At 44.0% G+C, this 24,691-nt stretch overlaps 2 protein-coding genes across 2 annotated transcripts; both read left to right on the top strand.

Moving 5' to 3' along the window:
- The first annotated feature begins 7,317 nt into the window (after positions 1 to 7,317).
- LOC121582675 (septin-5) lies at positions 7,318 to 19,234 on the top strand. The gene is made up of 12 exons (XM_041898657.1): positions 7,318 to 7,413; positions 7,677 to 7,690; positions 10,042 to 10,132; positions 10,212 to 10,298; positions 10,623 to 10,746; positions 10,930 to 11,064; positions 11,181 to 11,298; positions 16,669 to 16,770; positions 16,970 to 17,066; positions 17,155 to 17,290; positions 17,587 to 17,689; positions 17,908 to 19,234. The coding sequence occupies exons 1-12, from the start codon at positions 7,371 to 7,373 to the stop codon at positions 17,971 to 17,973; spliced, it is 1,116 nt and encodes a 371-aa protein (XP_041754591.1). The 5' UTR covers positions 7,318 to 7,370; the 3' UTR covers positions 17,974 to 19,234.
- Positions 19,235 to 19,701: 467 nt separating this feature from the next.
- On the top strand, positions 19,702 to 22,412 carry LOC121583378. Its single transcript, XM_041899557.1, has 5 exons — positions 19,702 to 19,984; positions 20,472 to 21,550; positions 21,644 to 21,766; positions 21,913 to 22,008; positions 22,313 to 22,412. The coding sequence occupies exons 2-5, from the start codon at positions 21,103 to 21,105 to the stop codon at positions 22,399 to 22,401; spliced, it is 756 nt and encodes a 251-aa protein (XP_041755491.1). The 5' UTR covers positions 19,702 to 19,984; positions 20,472 to 21,102; the 3' UTR covers positions 22,402 to 22,412.
- The last annotated feature ends 2,279 nt before the right edge of the window (positions 22,413 to 24,691 follow it).

Raw genomic sequence — 24,691 nt, 5'->3', positions numbered from 1 at the left:
CCGTCCATCGTCCCTTTGATGCGGTGAAGTTGTCCTGTCCCCTTCGCAGAAAAACACCCCCAAAGCATAATGTTTCCACCTCCATGTTTGACGGTGGGGATGGTGTTCTTGGGGTCATAGGCAGTATTCCTCCTCCTCCAAACACGGCGAGTTGAGTTGATGCCAAAGAGCTCGATTTTGGTCTCATCTGACCACGACACTTTCACCCAGTTCTCCTCTGAATCATTCAAATGTTCATTGGCAAACTTCAGACGGGCCTGTATATGTGCTTTCTTGAGCAGGGGGACCTTGCGGGCGCTGCAGGATTTCAGTCCTTCACGGCGTAGTGTGTTACCAATTGTTTTCTTGGTGACTATGGTCCCAGCTGCCTTGAGATCATTGACAAGATCCTCCCGTGTAGTTCTGGGCTGATTCCTCACTGTTCTCATGATCATTGCAACTCCACGAGGTGAGATCTTGCATGGAGCCCCAGTCCGAGGGAGATCGAAAGTTATTTTGTGTTTCTTCCATTTGCGAATAATCACACCAACTGTTGTCACCTTCTCACCAAGCTGCTTGGCGATGGTCTTGTAGCCCATTCCAGCCTTGTGTAGGTCTACAATCTTGTCCCTGACCTCCTTGGAGAGCTCTTTGGTCTTGGCCATGGTGGAGAGTTTGGAATCTGATTGATTGATTGCTTCTGTGGACAGGTGTCTTTTATACAGGTAACAAACTAAGATTAGGAGCACTCCCTTTAAGAGTGTGCTCCTAATCTCAGCTCGTTACCTGTATAAAAGACACCTGGGAGCCAGAAATCTTTCTGATTGAGAGGGGGTCAAATACTTATTTCCCTCATTAAAATGCTAATCAATTTATAACATTTTTGACATGCGTTCTTCTGGATTTTTTTGTTGTTATTCTGTCTCTCACTGTTCAAATAAACCTACCATTAAAATTATAGACTGATCATTTCTTTGTCAGTGGGCAAACGTACAAAATCAGCAAGGGATCAAATACTTTTTTCCCTCACTGTAGCTTACGTTGATTGGACTAAATTGTTTTGGGTATCTTTTAGTTGTCACTGTATTAGACTAAACAGAGGTGATTTGATCATGTTGAAATGTTGAAGTTGAGATGGTGCTGGAATAGTGGAAGCAGCTCCTGTTTTCTTTGCGACTTGCAGTAACTGTGGTTCTAAATCAATAGTTGTTTAGTGGTCTGAAAATGTCGGAAACATTAACTTGCTTGACCATGCTGTAGGTCATGTAACTGTCTGTTACTGTACATGCAATATGCTTTGTGGACTTCACTGGACAGAGGTTGCTATCCGGTTTTGTGATTAAACAAAGGTGTGGTTGAATTTATTCTGCCACTCTTTCTTCTTATTGTCTCGGCCTTTAGGCCTATATATCACGGTCGCAAGGAATATGAACTAACAGGTTATAGAGCAAACAACGCAATTATCACAACACATAGGTTGTAATATGGCTTGGCTTCCCCAGTAATTTGACCCATGCACCACTACTGAGTAGTAGTAGTATTACTAGTGTGTAGGAAGGATCTCACACCATGTCAGAAACAATACTTAATTGTCACGCTTTTTCCTTAAAAACACTGAGCGAGTTCCTACCAGGATATCTGCATTTAGACGAGTGAGCAAGGGGATGTTGATGGTAAACACTGGTGAACACTGCCCTGCTGTGTGTGTAAAAACAGCAAATTAGAGCGCTATTTGGCCCTAAACAGAGAGTACACAGTGGCAGAATACCTGAACACTGTGACTGACCCAAAATGTAAAGAAAGCTTTGACTATGTACAGACTCAGTGAGCATAGCCTTGCTATTGAGAAAGGCCGCCGTAGGCAGACCTGGCTCTCAAGAAAAGACAGGCTATGTGCACACTGCCCACAAAATGAGGTGGAAACTGAGCTACACTTCCTAACTTCCTGCCAAATGTATGACCATATTAGAGACACATATTTCCCTCAGATTACACAGACCCACAAAGATTTAGAAAACAAATCCAATTTTGATAAACTCCCATATCTATTGGGTGAAATACACAGTATACATGTGCCATCACAGCAGCAATATTTGTGACCTGTTGTCACAAACAAACACCATTGTAAATTCAACCCATATTTATGCTTATTTAGTTTCCCTTTTGTACTTTAACTATTTGCACATCGTTATAACACTGTATATAGCCATAATATGACATTTGAAATGTCTCTATTCCTTTGGAACTTTTGTGAGTGTAATGTTTACTGCTAATTTTATATTGTTGTTTTATTCACTTTTGTTTATGATCTATTTCACTTGCTTTGGCAATGTAAACATATGGTTCCCATGCTGAATAAAACCCTTTGAATTGAATTCAGAGACAGAGAGAGAAGGGGGGACAGAGGGAGAGAGAGAGGGATGGAGAGTGAATTCTGTGTAGGTTAGGAGTACAGTTCTAAGGCAACGTCCCTTTGATGTTTTAGGTAAATAAACCCTTATATATCTGTAGGAGAGTAGGGGCATTACTGAGTGGTGAAATCTGAGTGCCCATCAAAACACTTCCTCTTTGTGTCACAACTAGAACAATAATAATGTACTAGTTTTTTAAAACTACATTTACTAGGTCTCATTGTAAGCACCATTGTGTTAGCCTGGCTGACACCAGCTCTCGAAGTCCTACTGACTTAGTGAGTCAGAGCTCTTCCTCGCTGTGTAGTCACATGGGTTGGGTCAGCCAGGCTACCATTGTGTAGCACCATACACAGAGTCTCTATCCACATGGCAATGCATCTCTCTCTCTCTCTCTCTCCCTCTCTCTCTCTCTCTCTCTCTCTCTCTCTCTCTCTCTCTCTCTCTCTCTCTCTCTCTCTCTCTCTCTCTCTCTCCCTCTCTCTCTCTCTCTCCCTCTCTCTCTCCCTCTCTCTCTCTCTTTCTCTCTCTCTCTTTCTCTCTCTCTCTCCCTCTCTCTCTCTCCCTCTCTCTCTCTCTCTCTCTCTCTCTCTCTCTCTCTCTCTCTCCCTCTCTCTCTCCCTCTCTCTCTCTCTCTCTCTCTCTCCCTCTCTCTCCCTCTCTCTCTCTCTCTCTCTCTCTCTCTCTCCCTCTCTCTCTCTCTCTCTCTCCCTCTCTCTCTCTCCCTCTCTCTCCCTCTCTCTCTCTCTCTCTCTCTCTCTCTCTCTCTCTCTCTCTCTCTCTCTCTCCTCTCTCTCTCTCTCTCACTCACTCTCTCTCTCTCTCTCTCTCTCTCTCTCTCTCTCTCTCTCTCTCTCTCTCTCTCTCTCTCTCTCTCTCTCTCTCTCTCTCTCTCTCTCTCTCTCTCTCTCTCTCTCTCTCTCTCTCTCTCTCTCTCTCTCTCTCTCTCTCTCAATTTAAGGGGCTTTATTGGCATGGGAAACATATGTTTACATTGCCAAAGCAAGTGAAATAGATAATAAACAAAAGTGAAATAAACAACAAAAAAATTAACAGTAAACATTACACTCACAAAAGTTCCAAAAGTGTCACATTATGTCTATATACAGTGTTGTAATGATGTGCAAATAGTTAAAGTACAAAAGGGAAATAAAATAAACATAAATATAGGTTGTATTTACAATGGTGTTTGTTCTTCACTGGTTGCCCTTTTCTTGTGGCAACAGGTCACAAATCTTGCTGCTATGATTGCACACTGTGGTATTTCACCCAATAGATATGGGAGTTGATCAAAATTGGATTTGTTTTCAAATTCTTTGTGGGTCTGTGTCATCTGAGGGAAATATGTGTCTCTAATATGGTCATACATTTGGCAGAAAGCCAATTGGAATTTGTGGTCTTTATATTTCATTTAGGATACCATCATCCCCACTGGCCTTTTTGGGTTAGAGGGTTTGTATTTTGTCCTGTAATTCATTCAATGTAATTGGAGAAACCAGTGGGTTCTGGTAGTCTTTAATAGTTGATTCTAAGATTTTTGTTTGATCATGTATATGTTTTTGATGTTTGTTCTTTGTTATAGGGCCAAAAAGATTGGAGAAGTGGTTTATCCATACATCTCTGTTTTGGATACATAACTCTTCGTGTTGTTGTTTGTTTAGAGTTTTCCAATTTTCCCAGAAGTGGTTAGATTCTATGGATTCTTCAATTACATTGAGCTGATTTCTGACATGCTGTTCCTTCTTTTTCCAAAGTGTATTTCTGTATTGTTTTAGTGATTCACCATAGTGAAGGCATAGGCTCAGGTTTTCTGGGTCTCTATGTTTTTGGTTGGATAGTTTTCTAAATTTCTTTCTTAGGTTTTTGCATTCTTCATCAAACCATTTGTCATTGTTGTTAATGTTCTTAGGTTGTCTGCTTGAAATTTTTTGATTTGATAGGGAAGCTGAGAGGTCAAATATACTGTTTAGGTTTTCTACTGCCGAATTTACACCTTCACTATTACAGTGAAACATTTTGCCCAGGAAATTGTCTAGAAGGGATTGAATTTGTTGTTGCTTAATAGTTTTTTGGTAGATTTCCACACTACTTTCCATCCATCTATAGCATTTCTTAATATTATTCAGTTCCTTTGGCTTTGATGCCTCATGATTGAGCATAGCTCTGTTCAAGTAGAGTGTGATTTTGCTGTGATCTAATAGGGGTGTCAGTGGACTGACTGTGAACGCTCTAAGATACTCTGGGTCAAGACATGAGCTATATGTGTACCTACCGTAGGAGTCTCCTCGAAGCCTACCATTGACTATGTACATACCCAGCGTCCGACAGAGCTGCAGGAGTTGTGACCCGTTTTTGTTGGTTATGTTGTCATAGTTGTGTCTAGGGGGGCATATGGGGGAGAGAATGCTGTCACCTCCAGGTAGGTGTTTGTCCCCCTGTGTGCTGAGGGTGTCAGGTTCTTGTCCAGTTCTGGCATTTAGGTCACCACAGACTAGTACATGTCCCTGGGCCTGGAAATGGTTGATCTCCTCCTCTAGGATGAAGAAGCTGTCATCGTTAAAGTATGGGGATTATATTGGGGGGATATAGGTAGCACACATGAGGAAATATTTCTCTGTTGAGATAATTTCCTTATTAATTTCTAGCCAGATGTAAAATGTTCCTGTTTTGACTAATTTAATAGAGTGGGTTAGGTCTGCTCTGTACCAAATTAGCATACCCCCTGAGTCTCTTCCCTGTTTCATACCTGGTAGTTTGGTAGATGGGACTACAAGCTCTCTGTAACCTAGAGGGCAACCAGTGGGTCCACCTCCTTTATACCATGTTTCTTGTAGGATGACAACGTCTGTATTTCCAATTGCTTTGATGAAGTCTGGGTTCCTCCTCTTTAAGCCAAATGCAGATGACCTCAGACCTTGCATATTCCAGGATGAGATAGTAAAAGCTTTGTGTTCCATAGTGTCTAGTGTTGTTTTGGTGTGGTTTAGGCCCGGACCATCACAGTAGGTGTGAGCAGAGCATGTTGAGCATCTGATACATACCTCTTAGGTCGCAGGATGGTGCTTGGGCGTGTGTAATAGTGGGGGTTGGGCCTGTTGCTCGGCTCACGGCCTGGGCATATGTCCTGCTGTCATGTTGAGGTCCTTGCCGCAGGGGCGGGGGGCATGGGGTGGGCAGAAAGGGCATAGGTCTGATATGGGGGGGCCTATATAGGGTGTGGCCAGGGTTTGCTTGGGGTGGTCTTTGTTGGTTGGGGTGTGGCTGGTGATGCTGTGGTCTGGGTCTAGGTCCTCTTGGCGTGGGTTCTCTCGAAGCAGGTCCTTCAGGAGGGGATCTTGCAGGTCTGGGAGGGTGTCTCGCTGGTCTGGGCGGGGTGTCTGTTGCTCTGTTGCTCCTGTGTGAGGTGCTGGGTCTACGGTTAAGGGTGACGTCCTTCAGGGTCCTGGCAAAAGTTGGGATTGCTGCCTTGTAGAGGTGGACCTGGTCGTAAAGGCTGTTCAAGTCCAGGGTGGAGTGGTTGGCCAGGTAGACATTTGGTTTTGAAGCACAGTCCCAGGAAATGCTTGCATTCAGCCGCTGTATGGTGGCAGGGTGAAAGTATTTTCGTGGTAGCAGGGTGGAGATAACCACTTGTGCGTTGGGGAAAGTGGAAGAGGCTTTTTCAATCACTCCCTTGAGTGCTGTGGCCACCTTTTCCTGCTGGGTCCTCAGATCATTTGTGCCCATGTGAATTATGATGTGGCTGGGGGACCCTAGTCTGTCCTCTGACAACAGCTCCAGGGCATGCCTAGTGTTTTGGCACCAGAGTTGAGCCACTTTGTGTTTTGGGAAAAAGTTTATCCTCTTGAATGTATATGGGTGACTATCCTTGTCTGCAGGACAGTTTAAAGAGGTGTGATCAGACTCACTCAGGATGAGGGAGTCGTCACAGAGAGAGAGCTTTTCCTGCTGTGCTCTCTCTTTGATCCCGTTAAAGTCCTGCTGGAACTGCATGAGGATGCCCTGCACCATTACTGTCCCAGACTTGTACATGTTGACAGAGGTTGTTTCAATTTCCTCAATGTCTAGTATTCTGAGTTTCCACCCTGGGCCAATACCCTCTCTCTTGACATAGGGGGTAATGTGCTCTTATAGGATGGTCTGTTTGGAAAATGAAGTTGCTGACGTTCCCCTCTTTGTAGCAGTCAGCAAATAGTGTCTCTGGATTGTCCTCTCTCTCTCTCTCTCTCTCTCTCTCTCTCTCTCTCTCTCTCTCTCTCTCTCTCTCTCTCTCTCTCTCTCTCTCTCTCTCTCTCTCTCTCTCTCTCTCTCTCTCTCTCTCTCTCTCTCTCTCTCTCTCTCTCTCTCTCTCTCTCTCTCTCTCTCTCTCTCTCTCTCTCTCTCTCTCTCAGCCCTTCCATTGTGATAATACAGCCCCATCTGCTGTACCTGTCAGATAGTAGCCAAAGCGCTTCATAGATCTGCTGGTTTTGGAGTGGTGTTAGACTGCCACCCTGTGGCCATACCAATCAACTACAACTTGACACAGTTCTGAGAAATGTAATTCACTGAGGTCTCAAGATGAAAGAAACTAGGCTATTGTTTGTTTTGTACTCGACAATAATGTAAAATAAATGTCCTCAGTATTTATCGTGTATCTCTCTGGCTGTAGGCTATATTTGTAGAGATTGTTTGTTGCATAGTGCTCTTCTTGTGTTTATTACAATTATGAAAAATGAAGCACTCTTTTTGAGATTCCATGTTCTTGTTTTTATTATAGCCTATTTGCCTATATGTTTTCATTAAGCTATACGTGTCTTGAAAATGCAATCAAAAAATGCACAGTAGTTTAACATTTTCCAATTCTATATAATTAATCTGTTTCTAATCAGGTCAGGTCTGTAATCGAATCAAACATAATTACTATTTTAGTGACCGCCCACACTGTAGCCCATCGTGAACGCGGGCGCGCGGCCTGATCCAGCTGTTTCAGCAGCCAAGATGACGAGCAACACCAGGTACAAGAGCCGCTCACTCAGATCAGGTAGGCCTACGCGCACTACTCCAGCTGATCGCCAATCAATTAATGGCACATTGATAATGATTTATAACAGATAATGATTAATAAAGGTAACTGTTCTTTATCTATTTGTTATAACCTTTTCCCTTTTCTCTCCTCTCACGCGCCCATCGCTATGACTCGACGCGGCTCCATCTTCATCATTCATCTGCACCACCGGGTCTCTCGTGCTGCCGCTGCCGCCTCCCATGGAATATAACTCCAACGGATACCGTTTCCATTAACAGAGGATGGAAGAGAGGTAAGAACTGAGTCCCGAGCGACCGTTATAACCATTTATAACTGCTCTATCGGCCCATGACTAGTCTGTCTGTGTGACATGTGCATGGTAAATGCTCGTAAGTGCGGTTCAAATTTCATTATCTATTCATAATCTAACGTTAGTCATGTCCAAATTAGGCAATAATCGAAATGGTATTAGCACATCTGAAATTAGATTTAATAAATTCGGGAAGAGAGGAATATTTCCTCCTCTATGGCACCTTGGAATAAATTACTACTCTGCCCTATTATGAATGATACGCCTGCATAGTGCCGCTTATCTTTGGTTGTGATGTTTTATCGCGGCAGTCGGCGGGAGCTGAAGCCAATTTGGCACTACAGAACACAAAGATCTCTGCTCAGTGAACTCAATTAGGACGGGCACCATGTATTGTTTGATATTTTTACACGCACGCACGCACGCACGCACGCACGCACGCACACACACACACACACACACACACACACACACACACACACACCCACACACACACACACACACATTGTTTCATTGTGTTGTCTGTTTAATCACCAGGGGTGTGAGCCCAGGGGTGGTCTGCTCATTAATTCCAGCTGTGCACAGATCACAGAGACAGGTGTCTCTATAGATCTCTCTGGGTCTCTACCAGTGGAGGCTGCTGAGGGGAAGACGGCTCATAATAATGGCTGGAACGGAGCAAATGTAATGGCATCAAACACAAAGAAACCATGTATTTGATACAATTCCTGGACTCCCAAATTTAAGCCGCCACGACCTCCTGTGATCGCCACCTAGGTTGCTGTCTGCTTACATCCTGCTGTCTGCCAAGGTGCTCACTGCTCATCTTACAGCTCTCTAGTCCAGTGTTGGCCAACCTCCAAGCTCCCAAAGAGAGCTGGGTGTGCAGGATTTACTCAATTTTATAAACACCAAATTGGCCACTGTAATTTTGGATCCTCGTTAGCTGTCTCCATAGCAACCCCTGCTAATGCGATTGTCTTTCAGCACTGCCAGAGGAGATAGAGTAGCATCTCTCCCTCTCTATCCCTATACTCTCCCTCCTCCCATTCTCTGTCCACATTCTCTCTGTTCCCACTCTACCCCCACCCCTCATCCACCGCCTCTCTCTCCCCCAGGCCTAGCTCTCCCACTGCTCCCGTAAGGAGCTGGCCAACTACTAGACGCATACATACTGTATAATACCATAGATGTTACACTACACTACATCTGCCTCTCTCTCTCTCTCTCTCTCTCTCTCTCTCTCTCTCTCTCTCTCTCTCTTTCTTTCTCTCTCTCTCTCTCTCTCTCTCTCTCTTTCTCTCTCTCTCTCTCTCTCTCTCTCTCTCTCTCTCTCTCTCTCTCTCTCTCTCTCTCTCTCTCTCTCTCTCTCTCTCTCTCTCTCTCTCTCTCTCTCTCTCTCTCTCTCTCTCTCTCTCTCTCTCTCTCTCTCTCTCTCTCTCTCTCTCTCTCCCTATATCTGTCCCCCCCCTCTTCTGCTGCATATCTCTGTGTTGTTGAATGCAGCCAAGTAATTTCCTTTGATATTTTACATTAACCCTCTGCCACATGATGTAGGCCTTTATGTAACTAAGAAGTCAGAAGTACAGATGGTCTCACAGAGCTCAATGTGTGCTCAGATCTGTGTTAATATTGTAGCGGAGCGCAGTGACATGTGAAATGTTAACATGTAAGAAGCAGGACACTCGCAGGCACACACACACACACACACACACACACACACACACACACACACACACACACACACACACACACACACACACACACACACACACACACACACACACACACACACACACACACACACAGCAAGAGCAGGATGCAGAGCAGCATCACCTCAGGGCATCCAGTCCTTGTTCTGGAAGATTCTATAGTAGATGAGCTAATGGAGCTGATGGCTGGGCTCTATCAGGATGTATCTCATACAGTTCTGACAACAGGAGTCACTTTTTCAGCTCTCCTCATTCCTCCCTTCTTTCATCCCTCCATCATCACCCCTCACCCCTGTCACCCTCCTCCTCTCCTCCTCTCCTCCCCACCTCCTCTCCCCCTCTCCTGTCCTCCTCTCCTCTTCTCTTCTTCTCCTCCTCTCCCAACTCTGTCCTTCAGGAGGATTTCAGTGTTAGTAGGGCATTCCCAGAATTCCTTTCATGTTTTATTGAAGCAGAGCTGTGATGGGAGGCAGAGGGAGCAAGAGAGACGCCCTCAGGACCTGTACTGCACTGTTGCAGCCCTTCACTGGCCTGGCATGTGTGTGTGTGGGGGGCGGGTGGGTGGGTCAAGATTGACCTGCTTCTAATGCATATATGTTTATGCGTGTGTGTTTCCTCCAGGAAAAGGAGTATGTGGGGTTTGCCACCCTCCCTAACCAGGTCCACAGGAAGTCAGTCAAGAAGGGGTTTGACTTCACCCTCATGGTGGCAGGTAAGAGATGCACAATCACACTCACACAGTGTGTTGATTGATGCTTTTGACTGATGCTTGTGTGTGTGTTGTGTTGTAGGAGAGTCTGGTCTGGGTAAATCTACTCTGGTCAACAGCCTGTTTCTCACAGACCTGCACAAGGACAGGAAACTACTCAATGCTGAGGGTGAGTTCAGTTGTTGCTGTTCCTCTCAGAGTGTATCACAAAGTGTAGAACACATCGTGGATGTTGTGTTGGATCTCTCTCTCTCTGTCTCTCTGTCTCTCTGCCTCTGTCTCTCTGTCTCTCTGTCTCTCTGTCTCTCTCTCTCTCTCTCTCTCTCTCTCTCTCTCTCTCTCTCTCTCTCTCTCTCTCTCTCTGTCTCTCTCTCTCTCTCTCTCTCTCTCTCTCTCTCTCTCTCTCTCTCTCTCTCTCTCTCTCTCTCTCTCTCTCTCTCTCTCTCTCTCTCTCTCTCTCTCTCTCTCTCTCTCTGTCTCGCCTTCATTCCAGAGCGTATCAGTCAGACAGTGGAGATCACTAAGCACACAGTGGACATAGAGGAGAAAGGAGTTAAACTGAAACTGACCATCGTAGACACACCAGGGTTTGGAGACGCTGTCAACAACACTGAGTGGTGAGTGTGCATGTATGTGTGTGTGTTGTGTGTGTGTTGTAGCTGGAGGCCTATCACATACAATATGATCACATACAGTACCAATAAAGAAAAACCATTGAATGAGTAGTTGTGTCCAAACTTTTGACTGGTACTGTACATCGAGCAGTGGTATTGACATTTCACTGTGTGTGTGTGTTCCAGCTGGAGGCCAATCACAGATTACATTGACCAGCAGTTTGAGCAGTATTTCAGAGATGAGAGTGGTCTGAACAGGAAGAACATCCAGGACAACAGAGTCCACTGCTGCCTCTACTTCATACCTCCCTTTGGACACGGGTAACACGCACACGCACGCACGCACACACACACACACACACACACACACACACACACACACACACACAAATACACAAACACACACACACACTAAGCCCTGGCATATCTCTCTGCAGGCTTCGTCCAGTAGATATAGAATTTATGAAGGCCCTGCAGGACAAAGTCAACGTGGTTCCTCTCATCTCTAAAGCTGACTGCCTCACTCCCAATGAGATGAGGAAACTCAAAGACCGGGTGAGACAGATTACAATGACATGAATAAGCTGTGACTGTGTACATACTGACTGGGACTGTGTACATACTGACTGGTACTGTGTACATACTGACTGGTACTGTGTACATACTGACTGGTACTGTGTACATACTGACTGGTACTGTGTACTTACTGACTGGTACTGTGTACATACTGACTGGGACTGTGTACATACTGACTGGGACAGTGTACATACTGACTGGGACTGTGTACATACTGACTGGTACTGTGTACATACTGACTGGGACTGTGTACATACTGACTGGGACTGTGTACATACTGACTGGGACTGTGTACATACTGACTGGTACTGTGTACTTACTGACTGGTACTGTGTACATACTGACTGGGACTGTGTACATACTGACTGGTACTGTGTACTTACTGACTGGTACTGCGTACATACTGACTGGGACTGTGTACATACTAACTGGGACTGTGTACATACTGACTAGGACTGTATACATACTGACTGGTACTGTGTACATACTGACTGATACTGTGTACATACTGACTGGTACTGTGTACATACTGACTGATACTGTGTACATACTGACTGGTACTGTGTACATACTGACCGGTACTGTGTACATACTGACCGGGACTGTGTACATACTGACCGGGACTGTGTACATACTGACCAGTACTGTGTACATACTGACTGGGACTGTGTACATACTGACTGGGACTGTGTACATACTGACTGGTACTGTGTACATACTGACTGGTACTGTGTACATACTGACTGGTACTGTGTACAGTGAGGGAGTCAGTATGTACACAGTCCCAGTGAGTATGTACAGTGAGGGAAAAAAAGTATTTGATCCCCTGCTGATTTTGTACGTTTGTCCACTGACAAAGAAATTATCAGTCTATAATTTTAATGGTAGGTTTATTTGAACAGTGAGAGACAGAATAACAACAACAAAATCCAGAAAAACACATGTCAAAAATGTTATAAATTGATTTGCATTTTAATGAGGGAAATACGTATTTGACCCCTCTGCAAAACATGACTTAGTACTTGGTGGCAAAACCCTTGTTGGCTATCACAGAGGTCAGACGTTTCTTGTAGTTGGCCACCAGGTTTGCACACATCTCAGGAGGGATTTTGTCCCATTCCTCTTTGCAGATCTTCTCCAAGTCATTAAGGTTTTGAGGCTGACATTTGGCAACTCTAACCTTCAGCTCCCTCCACAGATGTTCTATGAGATTAAGGTCTGGAGACTGGCTAGGCCACTCCAGGACCTTAATGCGCTTCTTCTTGAGCCACTCCTTTGTTGCCTTGGCTGTGTGTTTTGGGTCATTGTCATGCTGGAATACCCATCCACGACCCATTTTCAATGCCCTGGCTGAGGGAAGGAGGTTCTCACCCAAGATTTGACGGTACATGGCCCCGTCCATCGTCCCTTTGATGCGGTGAAGTTGTCCTGTCCCCTTAGCAGAAAAACACCCCCAAAGCATAATGTTTCCACCTCCATGTTTGATGGTGGGGATGGTGTTCTTGGGGTCATAGGCAGCATTCCTCCTCCTCCAAACACGGCGAGTTGAGTTGATGCCAAAGAGCTCGATTTTGGTCTCATCTGACCACAACACTTTCACCCAGTTCTCCTCTGAATCATTCAGATGTTCATTGGCAAACTTCAGACAGCCCTGTATATGTGCTTTATTGAGCAGCTGCCTTGAGATCATTGACAAGATCCTCCTGTGTAGTTCTGGGCTTATTCCTCACCGTTCTCATGATCATTGCAACTCCACGAGCTGAGATCTTGCATGGAGCCCCAGGCCGAGGGAGATTGACAGTTCATTTGTGTTTCTTCCATTTGCGAATAATCGCACCAACTGTTGTCACCTTCTCACCAAGCTGCTTGGCGATGGTCTTGTAGCCCATTCCAGCCTTGTGTAGGTCTACAGTCTTGTCCCTGACATCCTTGGAGAGCTCTTTGGTCTTGGCCATGGTGGAGAGTTTGGAATCTGATTGATTGATTGCTTCTGTGGACAGGTGTCTTTTATACAGGGAACAAGCTGAGATTAGGAGCACTCCCTTTAAGAGTGTGCTCCTAATCTCAGCTCGTTACCTGTATAAAAGACACCTGGGAGCCAGAAATCTTTTTGATTGAGAGGGGGTCAAAAACGTATTTCCCTCATTAAAATGCAAATCAATTTATAACATTTTTGACATGCATTTTTCTGGATTCTTTTGTTGTTATTCTGTCTCTCACTGTTCAAATAAACCTACCATTAAAATTATAGACTGATCATTTCTTTGTCAGTGGGCAAACGTACAAGATCAGCAGGGGATCAAATACTTTTTTCCCTCACTGTACATACTCACTGGGACTGTGTACATACTAACTAGGACTGTGTACATACTGACTGGGACTGTGTACATACTCACTGGGACTGTGTACATACTAACTAGGACTGTGTACATACTGACTGGGACTGTGTACATACTGACTGGGACTGTGTACATACTGACAGGGACTGTGTACATACTGACAGGGACTGTGTACATACTGACTGGTACTGTGGTAGTATTGTGTTTGTTCCTGACTCTGCTCCACATGACCTCTCTCCCCAGGTTTGTGAAGAGATTGTTAAGTTTGAGATAAAGATGTGACTAGGGCTGTGGTGGTCATTACATTTTGTCAGCCGGTGATTGTCAAGCAAATAACTGCCAGTTTCACAGTAATTGAGCATTAATTAACTTAAACACATTTAAGAGAAGCAATGTGCTTAATATTAGGAAAGTTGAGAAATAAATATAGTAGGCCTAGCCTATAGATCCTCCTTTTTCTTAATAGAGGCCATCAAAACTCTGTTTACGCAATTGCATAGCCTATAGAAATGTTGTGCAACATGAGCTCATGGGCTCTCATGAAGTGTTTGATTAGATTTTCAATCACATTTGCATTGATGTCAGAGTGATTAGAGGGACAATCGAGTGCTGAGTACCAGGCGGTTAGCAAGTTTGGTAGGCTACTAATGACCATCAGCAGCATCAGAGCTGGGAGAGTTAGTTAGTTACCGTGGCTAAACGGTCACGTGAAATTTTGACTGCAGTCAGGACTCGTGACCGCTGGTGTGGCGGTAATATGGTCACCATAACAGCCCTAGATGTGACTTTAAAGGCTGGTTTATACTTTGTCTATCGACATGTCTGTAGACAATTAAAATGCGACAACTGTCGCTGGTCAAAACCACATTTCATTTATACTCCGATGGAATGTCTGTAGACCGTCGCTGCGACTGTCGGTTTCCTTGTGGCAGACAGATGAAAAAGGTTATGGTCATGGTTACATGACTGAGCCAGCAACAAGACAGTGCCCAAGTTCTAAAATCCTCCGGTAGAATGCCCTGCTTTTATTCCGTCACTCTCACAACAGTAACCTATTTTCTGTCATTAGCTCGCCATTAACTCGTAAATAATTATCTTGTTGTGAGTTTATTTGCCTGTAAAAATTGTCCTTCAATAATAACGAACACCAACATGAGTTTTGACTTTTGAACTATGCACAAACATTATTATATTTATGTTCAGTAAATTCATAATGTTTGTTCTTATAGCATTAACACTTAGCTCTAAGGATAAGCAAGTGCAAGCAAACGAACTGCGATGAGATAGGCCTATTCATTCAGCACTTTCAAAATAGACACCGACAGAAATTCAGATAGATGTTAGTTCAGATAAATTCAGCAAGATGTTGAGGCCTTAACTTTAGTCTTCCTTAAGTCACCACAGAGAGAGAGAGAGAGAGAGAGAGAGAGAGACGTGGTTAGCCTACCATTTGAAGTATTTTATTTGGCCTATGTGGTCTAAAAAGTAAGGAAAATACAATCACGAGGATCCACTTTTATAAACAACTCACAGACAGTGACTCACAGACAGTGCATTGCGCAAACAAAACAACCCTCGCAATATCAACTGGAATTACATGATTCTATGACTGAACTTTTTGTTGAAAACAAATATTTGAATGGGAAGAGACTGTCAGTGGCAAACATTATTACAGACCCAACAACATTATATAGTATCCCCTCCTCGTGAAGAAAAGCACATTAGTTAATTTATGCAGCATCATACAAGACATTTTTGGATTCACCGTTTTTGTCATGTGCTCACTTGAACAGGCGCGGCAGTCCTTCTTGTGGGAAAATTTTGTCATCAAAGGTGCTTTCAAGACAACTGGGAACTCAGAAGAAAACAAGGTTGAATCATGACGTCAGTGATCTTCAGGTCGGAGCTCTAGAATGAAGCCTGAGTTCCCGGCTTGGAATTCCGAGTTGGATGACTGTTCAAAACTTATTTTCCCAGTCGGAGCTCGTTCTTTTCAGAGTTTCCAGTTGTCTTGAACTCACTGAAGTCTGAGATTTCCCAGTTCTGAGCTTCCAGTTGTTTTGAACGAGGCAGAAGTCATGCTGGATTGACAGCATGGCCAATGTATTCAACCGTTTCTGGCCCATGGTGTTGCAAGTGAATGCTTATCATTTTAAGCTTGGAAAAGAGACCATTTCAGACAGATGTTTTAAATCCTTAAACCCAGACTTGGACCACACACGCTCTCCACTGAATAGCAGGCAGGGGAAGCAAAATAGTGATTGCTTTGCAACGCCTGCAGTTAGCCACTGATTCCTTCCAAACCACTCATTGTTGAATTTGTGATTTCCGACTTGTTGTGTGATGTTTATGTCCAATGGCCGATGAGCACGATACCTTTTATCTATAATTTATCTTCATATGATAAGGATTGAAAAATATTTAACAGTAGATTGTCGACGCGATTCATGATGATGACTGCTTGCCTAGCTTGCTAGCTAAGATTTTGAAAGTAACATGATCAGTCCAATCAAAGCTACGGTAGATATAACGTGATTTGATGTCATTTTATCTGTGGCCAATGACCTTGAGCCTTCTTGGATGTGCACTTCTAATGTAAGTCTATGTCAGCACCTAAGGGGGCTTGAACTGCCTAGCTCTCCCTGTAGATTCTGCGGGGCTCAAAACAGGTGGGGCTCAAAACAGCCCTGAATGACGGGTCACCACTGCTGGTTTGCTAGATTGACATATACTAAATTAATTTTTAAACAGATGTATTTATTGGTGTTAAAATACACCAGTTATGCTATTTTGGACCATCTGTCATGCAGCCTGTAGGTTCTGTGTTTATACTTTTCCTAATGACGACGACATGTTTTATGTCGGACGACAATATAATGTTCATGATGTCACTGCGACAACTGTCTACAGACATACGGTATATAAACCAGCCTTAACTCTCCTTGTCTCTGTGTGCGTGTGTGTGTGTGTGTGTCTGTGGGAGTACCGTTTGCGCGGCATGTGTGTGTAGGTCCGTGAGGAGATCGATACGTTTGGGATAAAGGTGTACCAGTTCCCAGACTGTGACTCTGATGAGGATGAGGAGGCCAAACAGAAGGACAGAGAACTCAAGGTGAGACTAAAACACATTATCACACAGTTTACTGAGTTCATTTCTTTTAATCTACATCCCTAAAATGTCCAAGAAAGTATTATTGCAGCTACAAAAAATGGATCTGAATACCTTTTATTGTGTTTGTGCATGTGCCTATCCATGCTGCCATCATTGTGTGTGTGATAAATGCGTGCTGACGCCCGTGTTTGTGTGTTAGGAGAGCACTCCGTTTGCTGTGATCGGCAGTAACATGGTGGTGGAGGCCAGAGGTCAGAAAGTCAGAGGGAGACTCTACCCCTGGGGCATTGTAGAGGGTAGGTGCATGGGAGTTGGGTGTGTATGTTAACATTTATGTGTGAGTGTGTGTCTGTATTAACATAACATGTGTATGTGTGTCTGCAGTGGAGAACCAGTCTCACTGTGACTTTGTGAAGCTGAGGACCATGCTGATCAGGACCCACATGCATGACCTGAAGGACATCACCTGTGACTGTCACTATGAGAACTACAGGGCTCATTGCATACACACCATGACCAGGTACAGGTACAGGCTCTCGCTCTCGCTCTCGCTCTCGCTCTCGCTCTCTCTCTCGCTCTCTCTCTCTCGCTCTCTCTCACTCTCTCGCTCTCTCTCTCTCTCTCTCTCTCTCTCTCTCTCTCTCTCTCTCTCTCTCTCTCTCTCTCTCTCTCGCTCTCGCTCTCGCTCTCGCTCTCGCTCTCGCTCTCTCTCTGTCTCTCTCACTGTGTGTGTGTATGTGTACGTGAATGTTTGTGCGCATGTGTGTGTTTGTGTGTGTGTATCAGAGCTAACCCTCCTGTTTCTCTCTATTCCAGTAAAATGAATACAGATAACCGTGTGGAGAGCCCGATCCCCATCCTACCCTTGTCTACCCCGGACGTGGAGACAGAGAAACTCATCAAGATGAAGGACGAGGAGGTAATCGATAGTTAATTATATATTCATATGAACATTACATTTATATGATAATGATATGATAGTGGATTGCATTGATATAGTGCTATATTGTCACATATATCAGTATACATATTTTCTTTCCTCTCTCTATACCTCTTTGTCTCTTTCACTTGCTCAATCCCTCTCTTCCTCTCTTCCTTCCCTCCTCTCTCTCTCTCTCTCTCTCTCTCTCTCTCTAGTTGAGGAGGATGCAGGAGATGCTTCAGAAGATGCAGCAGCAGATGCAGCATGAGCAGGACCTGTGAACCCTGACCCCTAACCTCTCACCCCTGACCTTTCACCTCTCTCCTCTCACCTAATGATATGTGGGAGAAGTAACACAGGGTTAGTCACGTGCTGGCCCGTCACACACTGCCACCTCACTCCAACTGACACATGAAGGGAGTTTTATACAGTCTAGTTCTATCTGTATGTTCTGTAATGTTACACTCTCTTCTCAATAATGTGCATCACTAACAGAGACACTGGACAACCAACACCAAACACTCTCCAAACCATGGACATTATGGATGGGCCACACCCTACACTGGAGAAATACTTTTAAACAGGGTCAAACATTTTGTCCACGATATGTTGGTGTTGTGAAAACCCTAAAAAACAATGCTTTGTTGGATGCAGTCAATAGCCAAGACTATAGCCAAGCTTTATAGCATTATAGTAGATTTGCACCTTAGATTCTAGATGGTGTCCAAGCCTGTTTTTGTATTCAAGGGAAGTAGTTTGGTACTGAATTAGACTGTTTATGATTATTGTTGAAAATGTATTTTGCACTCTACTGGCTCACACAGTTAGAATGTGGGTCAGATTAATTTATTCTGTTAATAACATTATTCATGTTGAGTTCTGGGTTATTTATTCACATTTAAATGTGTGTGTGAGAGAGAAGAGAGAGAGTCTCTATGTCAGCACTGAGACAGAGACAGGCCACAGTGTCATTTCCTGTCCAATCCCTGTCCCTTTGCTCCGTTCACAGACTGAGTCTTTCTAAAGCACAGCTTCTGTCTCTGAGGGTTCTCTTATGGAACAAGGGCAAAGTGTTGCAGCACAATCAATATTCTGAGTCTACTGAAGATTCTAATAGATAAACACATTAGATCAATATTCTGAGAGTCTACTGAAGATTCTATCAGATAAACACATTATATCAATGTTCTGAGAGTCTACTGAAGATTCTTATAGATAAAGACACATTAGATCGTATTCAAATGAAAAACACTATTATCCCATAACCCAGCCACATGACAAGATTAGATTACATCCTATACAATGGAAAATACTGTGTATGTGTGTGTGTGTGCGCACGCACACGCGTGTGTGGAGATGTGTGTGTGTGTGTGTGCACCTGTGTGTCAATGTGGTGCTGTTTAGCCTGTATGTTGGTCCATCCCGGTAGTACGTAACATAGATGAATAGATATGTCAGCATGGTCAAGGTTGTGTCCACATAGACACAGTGATGTCACACACTGGTGCATATCACTCAATAAAAGCCCACTGTTGTACATTTGATGCTTTGTGTGTGTGTGTGTGTGTGTGTGTGTGTGTGTGTGTGTGTGTGTGTGTGTGTGTGTGTGTGTGTGTATGTAGCTTAGCATTGGAAAGTGATGTAAAGTGTTTTTCTCCTGATACGTGGCTGCACAGTGTGCAATTACAACAAATAGTCTCATCATAGGTTACTGTAAACTGTGTTCTATCAGAGTAAGAATGCAGTCCAGTCAGTTTTGTTCAGTGCCGTGAATTATAGTCATATACTCTATTACATCATCACAACACATAACTACTTTGGAAAGTTAATCTATTCATCCCCAGTCACACCCCCTCTGGATGAAACTTCCCATAGACACTGATCTAAGGTCATCTTTATGTTCCCCCCTCTAATGGTTAAGGTTAGGAGTTGGTGTGGGTAAACTGATCTGAGATCTGTGCCTACGGACAACTGCTTTGCATTATTTTATGAGGAAGACGAGACAAGGCCTGTTGTCCCCCATGACTGGTAAAAACATGCCTCACGTATGGCTGATCATGAGCCAAAACAATGAGGAGAAATGTAACCAGTCTGGGTATTCTAGGGTTGATAGTAAGAGACAGAGACAGTATCTTGTTTCCTTGTTCATTCTTACGTGGTAGGTCCTGGGTATGGGACAGTCATTTTTCTTACTGCTCTCTCAGACCAACACAGATTTACTGAAACCACATTTCTGGGTTTTAACACAATTCTGAGGAAAAATTTGAAAGTCTGAATCCAACGATCTAAGAGGTGAGTCACTGAACTATTTTTTTTTTATCATACACATCCTTTCAGACATTTACAACCAATTTAGTACACCAGTACAACACATTTTCTAATTGAGATGTAAGAACTGCAGTGAGCGCTACAATACATTAAATGTGAAGGCCTAAGTTATTTCGGATTTATACTCTAAAGTTCTGTTGTATTGTTACAAAGTAGTTACTGTATTACAGAGTGTGTTAATCAGATTGAACACCATGGAATAAATTGGTTTGAAAGAGATGATGAGAGATAATGAGAATAACATTTGGGGAGTTATAGTTGGTTGCCATGCTTCCTGATGACAAATTTAACAAAAACGAAATACTAAAACAATATTCTCACTTTTCATTCCCTTCTCCTCTCTCCTCCCCTTCTCATTCTTTTAAAAATGATCCTTCCCCCCCTCCCTCTTTCTCCCTTCATTCTTTCACCCTTCTTTTCTATTTCTTCCTTTCTTTCTCTATCTCTTCAGCCTCTCATGCTCCCAGAACTGAGAGCAGTGATTGTGGGACCACATATGTCTGGGATGCACTCAGTTGGAAACACCATTCTAGGAAGAGAGGCCTTTATATCTGAGGGAATCACTGCTCAGTGTGAGAAGAGAGATGGAGGAGTGAGGGGGAGGAAAGTAACTCTGGTCAAAGCTCCAGGCTGGTGGAGGGAATATCAGTTGTGTGACACACCGGAACTTGTTAAGGAGGAACTTGTGTGCATCTCTGTGCCACCCTGCACCCCATGCTTTCATACTCGTGGTTGAGGCTGACCGTCCGTTCACAGAAGCATGCAGGAAATCAGTAAAGGAACACCTGGAGCTTCTCAGTGAGAGAGTCTGGAGTTACACTCTTGTGCTGGTCACCTATGGGGATTGGCTGGGAGACACAAAAGCTATAGCGCAGCACATTGAGAGTGAAGGGGAGGCCCTCCAATGGCTTGTTGAGAAATGTGGGAACGCTTATAGTAATTGATCATGAATTCCTCCTTCAGTGAGGTCAGAAATCCTGGCAGGTGTTTTTTTGTGTTCTCCATTTCCCAATGCTGTCCTCCTGATTGCCCCACTGGACACATCTTTTACTGAGGAGCAAAGGAAGGTGACACAGGACAATATGAAGCTGCTTGGTGAGAATATCTGGAGACACACTATAGTGATTTTCACTTGGGGGGCTTGGCTGGGAGACACAACAACCATTGAGCAGCACATTGAGAGTGAAGGGGAGACCCTCCAGTGGCACATTGAGAAATGTGGGAACAGGTATCATGTCTTTCAGTGTAGGGGTAAAGACACTGACACTGAGGTCACAGAGCTGCTGGAGAAGATAGAGGAGATGGTGGCAGGAAAACCTTTCTTTAGCCTGAGTACTGAGACCCAGAGTCCAGTGGAGACAGAAATCAGACCACAGTCAGAGGCCAATGAGGATGGAGCCACTGAGAAGATTTCACAACTTCTCGACAAGGAATGTGATCGGAGAAACTGGGAGGGTCTGCTGGAAATAGCAAAGCCATCAACTCAACCAATGCCAAAGAGAAATAGAAGTCGGGAAGAATCTGAAAACTGTGAGTGCTTTCTCTATCTCTTCTCTCTCTCTCTTTCCCTCAGCACATTTTATTTGATTGATGTTTGTCATCATTATTGTGTTTTCTGTGCAGTCAGAGACGAGCCACCCATGAAGCTCTCAGGACTGAGTGAGAGCGGAAGAGACCAAACATACACCTGGACTGGCAGAAGGGCAGCGACAATGGAAGATCCGAGGGAGGAACAGGGTACCAGCAGTAAGAAAGCATTCTCTCATATGCAGCTTCCTTCTAAAGCCAGAATATACCAATTCCTCTCATCTATCCTACGGTCTCTTTTCAATTGAATCTTTCTAGTGTACCTGTTTAGTGTTTTTATGCCAGAACGTCTCTGGTTTCCACAGCAAGTGGTCAACACACAGACTTGATGCAGTCGTTAGATGCGGAGCTGAGAGACAGATGGAGGGAACTGCGAGAGATAGCCATACTACAGAGTCATTGTGAGTGTTTAGTCACAACCAGGGGGTGTTTCAGGCCTGCTGTTTAACAATAGCTGCTAATCCCTATCATACTTCAATTATAGTTTAACAATGCCTATACAAAACAACAGGAGTATTCAGCCATAGCAAAGATTTACTGAAATATCTATTGATATATTGCAAGTAATCTGAAACAAGATCGTTACAAAAACACATTTTTATTGGGCAAACTGCACTGTATCTCAGATGCAATATTCTTACATGGTCCTCTTTGTTTTGCTCCCCCGTTGTTAATGTTACTGTATCTTTGTCCTTTGTGCCACAGATGCCAACTCAGAGCCTGGTACTAAAGAGCTTCATACATCCCATCACAAAGTATACTATGCATACAATTCTAATGTACACTGTCCTTAACAAACTGTTTATTGTACCAATGTTCTATAAAATTCTCTAAATATAATTATTTAAATAATCAAATAAAGATTCTGATCAAACAGTGGAGTCATTCAGTATGAGAACAGCATCAGCTACTTTAAATCACTCTGGTTATTGTTTCCTACTAAATGAGTAAATGTAGGCATATAAATGCAAGAGGTACAGTCTCCTCTGTGCAGTCCTGGCTGTCACACATAATACACTTTATCTGCCCATAGAGAACCATAGCGCGGTAGTCCATAGCCTGTAACTGTGTGTCACTAACCATGAGGCTCTTGGGGGGCTCCAGGTCTCAATAATCTATTGAATAATGATAGTTTACAGCTCACCTGTAAAGTGTATTGATGTGTACACAGGTCAAATGTAGCCTATATGCACCCTGTTTTGGACCGGGTGATCTCTTCCTCTCAGCCCGACCACTTCTCTGCACCGGTGGGTTTGGACTCGCAGGAGCCGCTCCTCTGTGGCAAAGCAGACCACAGCTCCAGATCTCTATGCCACATACAGGAGGGCGAGAAGACGAACCAGCCCGACACAGAGAGTTGGCGATGGTACGGGCAGCCTGAAGCCCACGCTGGTGCAGTCCCACCACAAGAGCTCTTCGCTGGGGTCGGCGTGCCTGGAGAGGCTGGTTGCGGACCCTGCAGCGAGCGGTAATGACAGCGATGGAGAGGAGACACAGCCACAGCTGAATAAAATGGATCTGCAGGTAACATTTACATTTTAGTCATTTAGCAGACGCTCTTATCCAGAGCAACTTACAGTTAGTGAGTGCATACATTATTTTTTTTATTTTTCATACTGGCCCCCGTGGGAATCGAACCCACAACCCTGGCGTTGCAAACGCCATGCTCTACCAACTGAGCTACATCCCTGCCGGCCATTCCCTCCCCTACCCTGGACGACGCTGGGCCAATTGTGCGCCGCCCCATGGGTCTCCCGGTCACGGCCGCCCCATGGGTCTCCCGGTCACGGCCAGCTGGATTCAAACCAGGATCTCTAGTGGCACAGCTAGCACTGCGATGCAGTGCCTTAGACCACTGCGCCACTCGGGAGGTAAGGAATGGGATCAATGAAACAGAGAGAGACTACACTATAGTAGCCTATCATTATTATCCCCGATGTAGCCAATAGACATCATGTAGCCAATAGACATCATGTAGCCAATAGACATCATGTAGCCTGTAGACATCATGTAGCCTGTAGACATCATGTAGCCTGTAGACATCATGTAGCCTGTAGACATCATGTAGCCTGTAGACATCATGTAGCCTGTAGACATCATGTATCCTGTAGACATAGAGATATAAACTATTAAGGGTTGTAACATATTATAGATAGGCTATATGTTATAGCTCTAATACTCCTCCTCAATGGATAATAATCTCAATTGAAGATCTATTAACTGCTAAAATAGACTACTATGCAGGCATAAAATAGCACCAGCATCATCAGAGGAAGTTACCTTTACCTTTTAGGCTACTATGTACAGTTGAAGTCTGAAGTTTACATACACTTAGGTTGGAGTCATTAAAACTCGTTTTTCAACCACTCCACAAATCTCTTGTTAACAAACTATAGTTTTGGCAAGTCGGTTAGGACATCTACTTTGTGCATGACACAAGTAATTTTTCCAACAATTGTTTACAGACAGATTATTTCACTTAAAATTCACTGTATCACAATTCCAGTGGGTCAGAAGTTTACATACATTAAGTTGACTGTGCCTTTAAACAGCTTGGAAAATTCCAGAAAATGATGTTATGATAGGCTAATTGACATCATTTGAGTCAATTGGAGGAGTACCTGTGGATGTATTTCAAGGCCTACCTTCAAACTCAGTGCCTCTTTGCTTGACATCATGGGAAAATCAAAAGAAATCAGCCAAGACCTAAGAAAAATAATTGTAGACCTGGTTCATCAAGTCTGGTTCATCCTTGGGAGCAATTTCCAAACGCCTGAAGGTACCACGTTCATCTGTACAAACAATAGTACGCAAGTATAAACACCATGGGACCACGCAGCCGTCATACCGCTCAGGAAGGAGATGCGTTCTGTCTCCTAGAGATGAACGTACTTTGATATACAGTACCTTACTTCGAAGTGATTATATCTTCTGTGACTCTACTACAATATGGTAATTTATGTAATCAGCAAATGCAATGTACAGTGATACTATATGTGGTCCATACAGGAATCAAACCCACAATTCTGGAGCTGCAAATTGCAGGCACCATGCTCCAACCAACCCAGCCTTCTGAACCAAATC

The sequence above is a fragment of the Coregonus clupeaformis genome, chromosome 15, assembly GCF_020615455.1.
Source record: "Coregonus clupeaformis isolate EN_2021a chromosome 15, ASM2061545v1, whole genome shotgun sequence".
NCBI lineage: Eukaryota > Metazoa > Chordata > Actinopteri > Salmoniformes > Salmonidae > Coregonus > Coregonus clupeaformis.
The sequence above is the reverse complement of the archived record's forward strand: the minus strand, read 5'-3'. Positions and strand labels throughout refer to the sequence as shown.

What these genes read in the sequence shown, in the direction of transcription:
- LOC121582675 (XM_041898657.1), top strand. Translation starts at nt 7,371, where the DNA reads ATGACGAGCAACACCAGGTACAAGAGCCGCTCACTCAGATCAG. An exon ending in CTTCACCCTCATGGTGGCAG is followed by an intron (nt 10,133 to 10,211) that starts GTAAGAGATGCA and finishes GTTGTGTTGTAG; the next exon opens with GAGAGTCTGGTCTGGGTAAA. An exon ending in AGAAGGACAGAGAACTCAAG is followed by an intron (nt 16,771 to 16,969) that starts GTGAGACTAAAA and finishes TTTGTGTGTTAG; the next exon opens with GAGAGCACTCCGTTTGCTGT.
- LOC121583378 (XM_041899557.1), top strand. Translation starts at nt 21,103, where the DNA reads ATGAAGCTGCTTGGTGAGAATATCTGGAGACACACTATAGTGATTTTC. An exon ending in TCGGGAAGAATCTGAAAACT is followed by an intron (nt 21,551 to 21,643) that starts GTGAGTGCTTTC and finishes TTTTCTGTGCAG; the next exon opens with TCAGAGACGAGCCACCCATG. An exon ending in GGAGGAACAGGGTACCAGCA is followed by an intron (nt 21,767 to 21,912) that starts GTAAGAAAGCAT and finishes TGGTTTCCACAG; the next exon opens with CAAGTGGTCAACACACAGAC.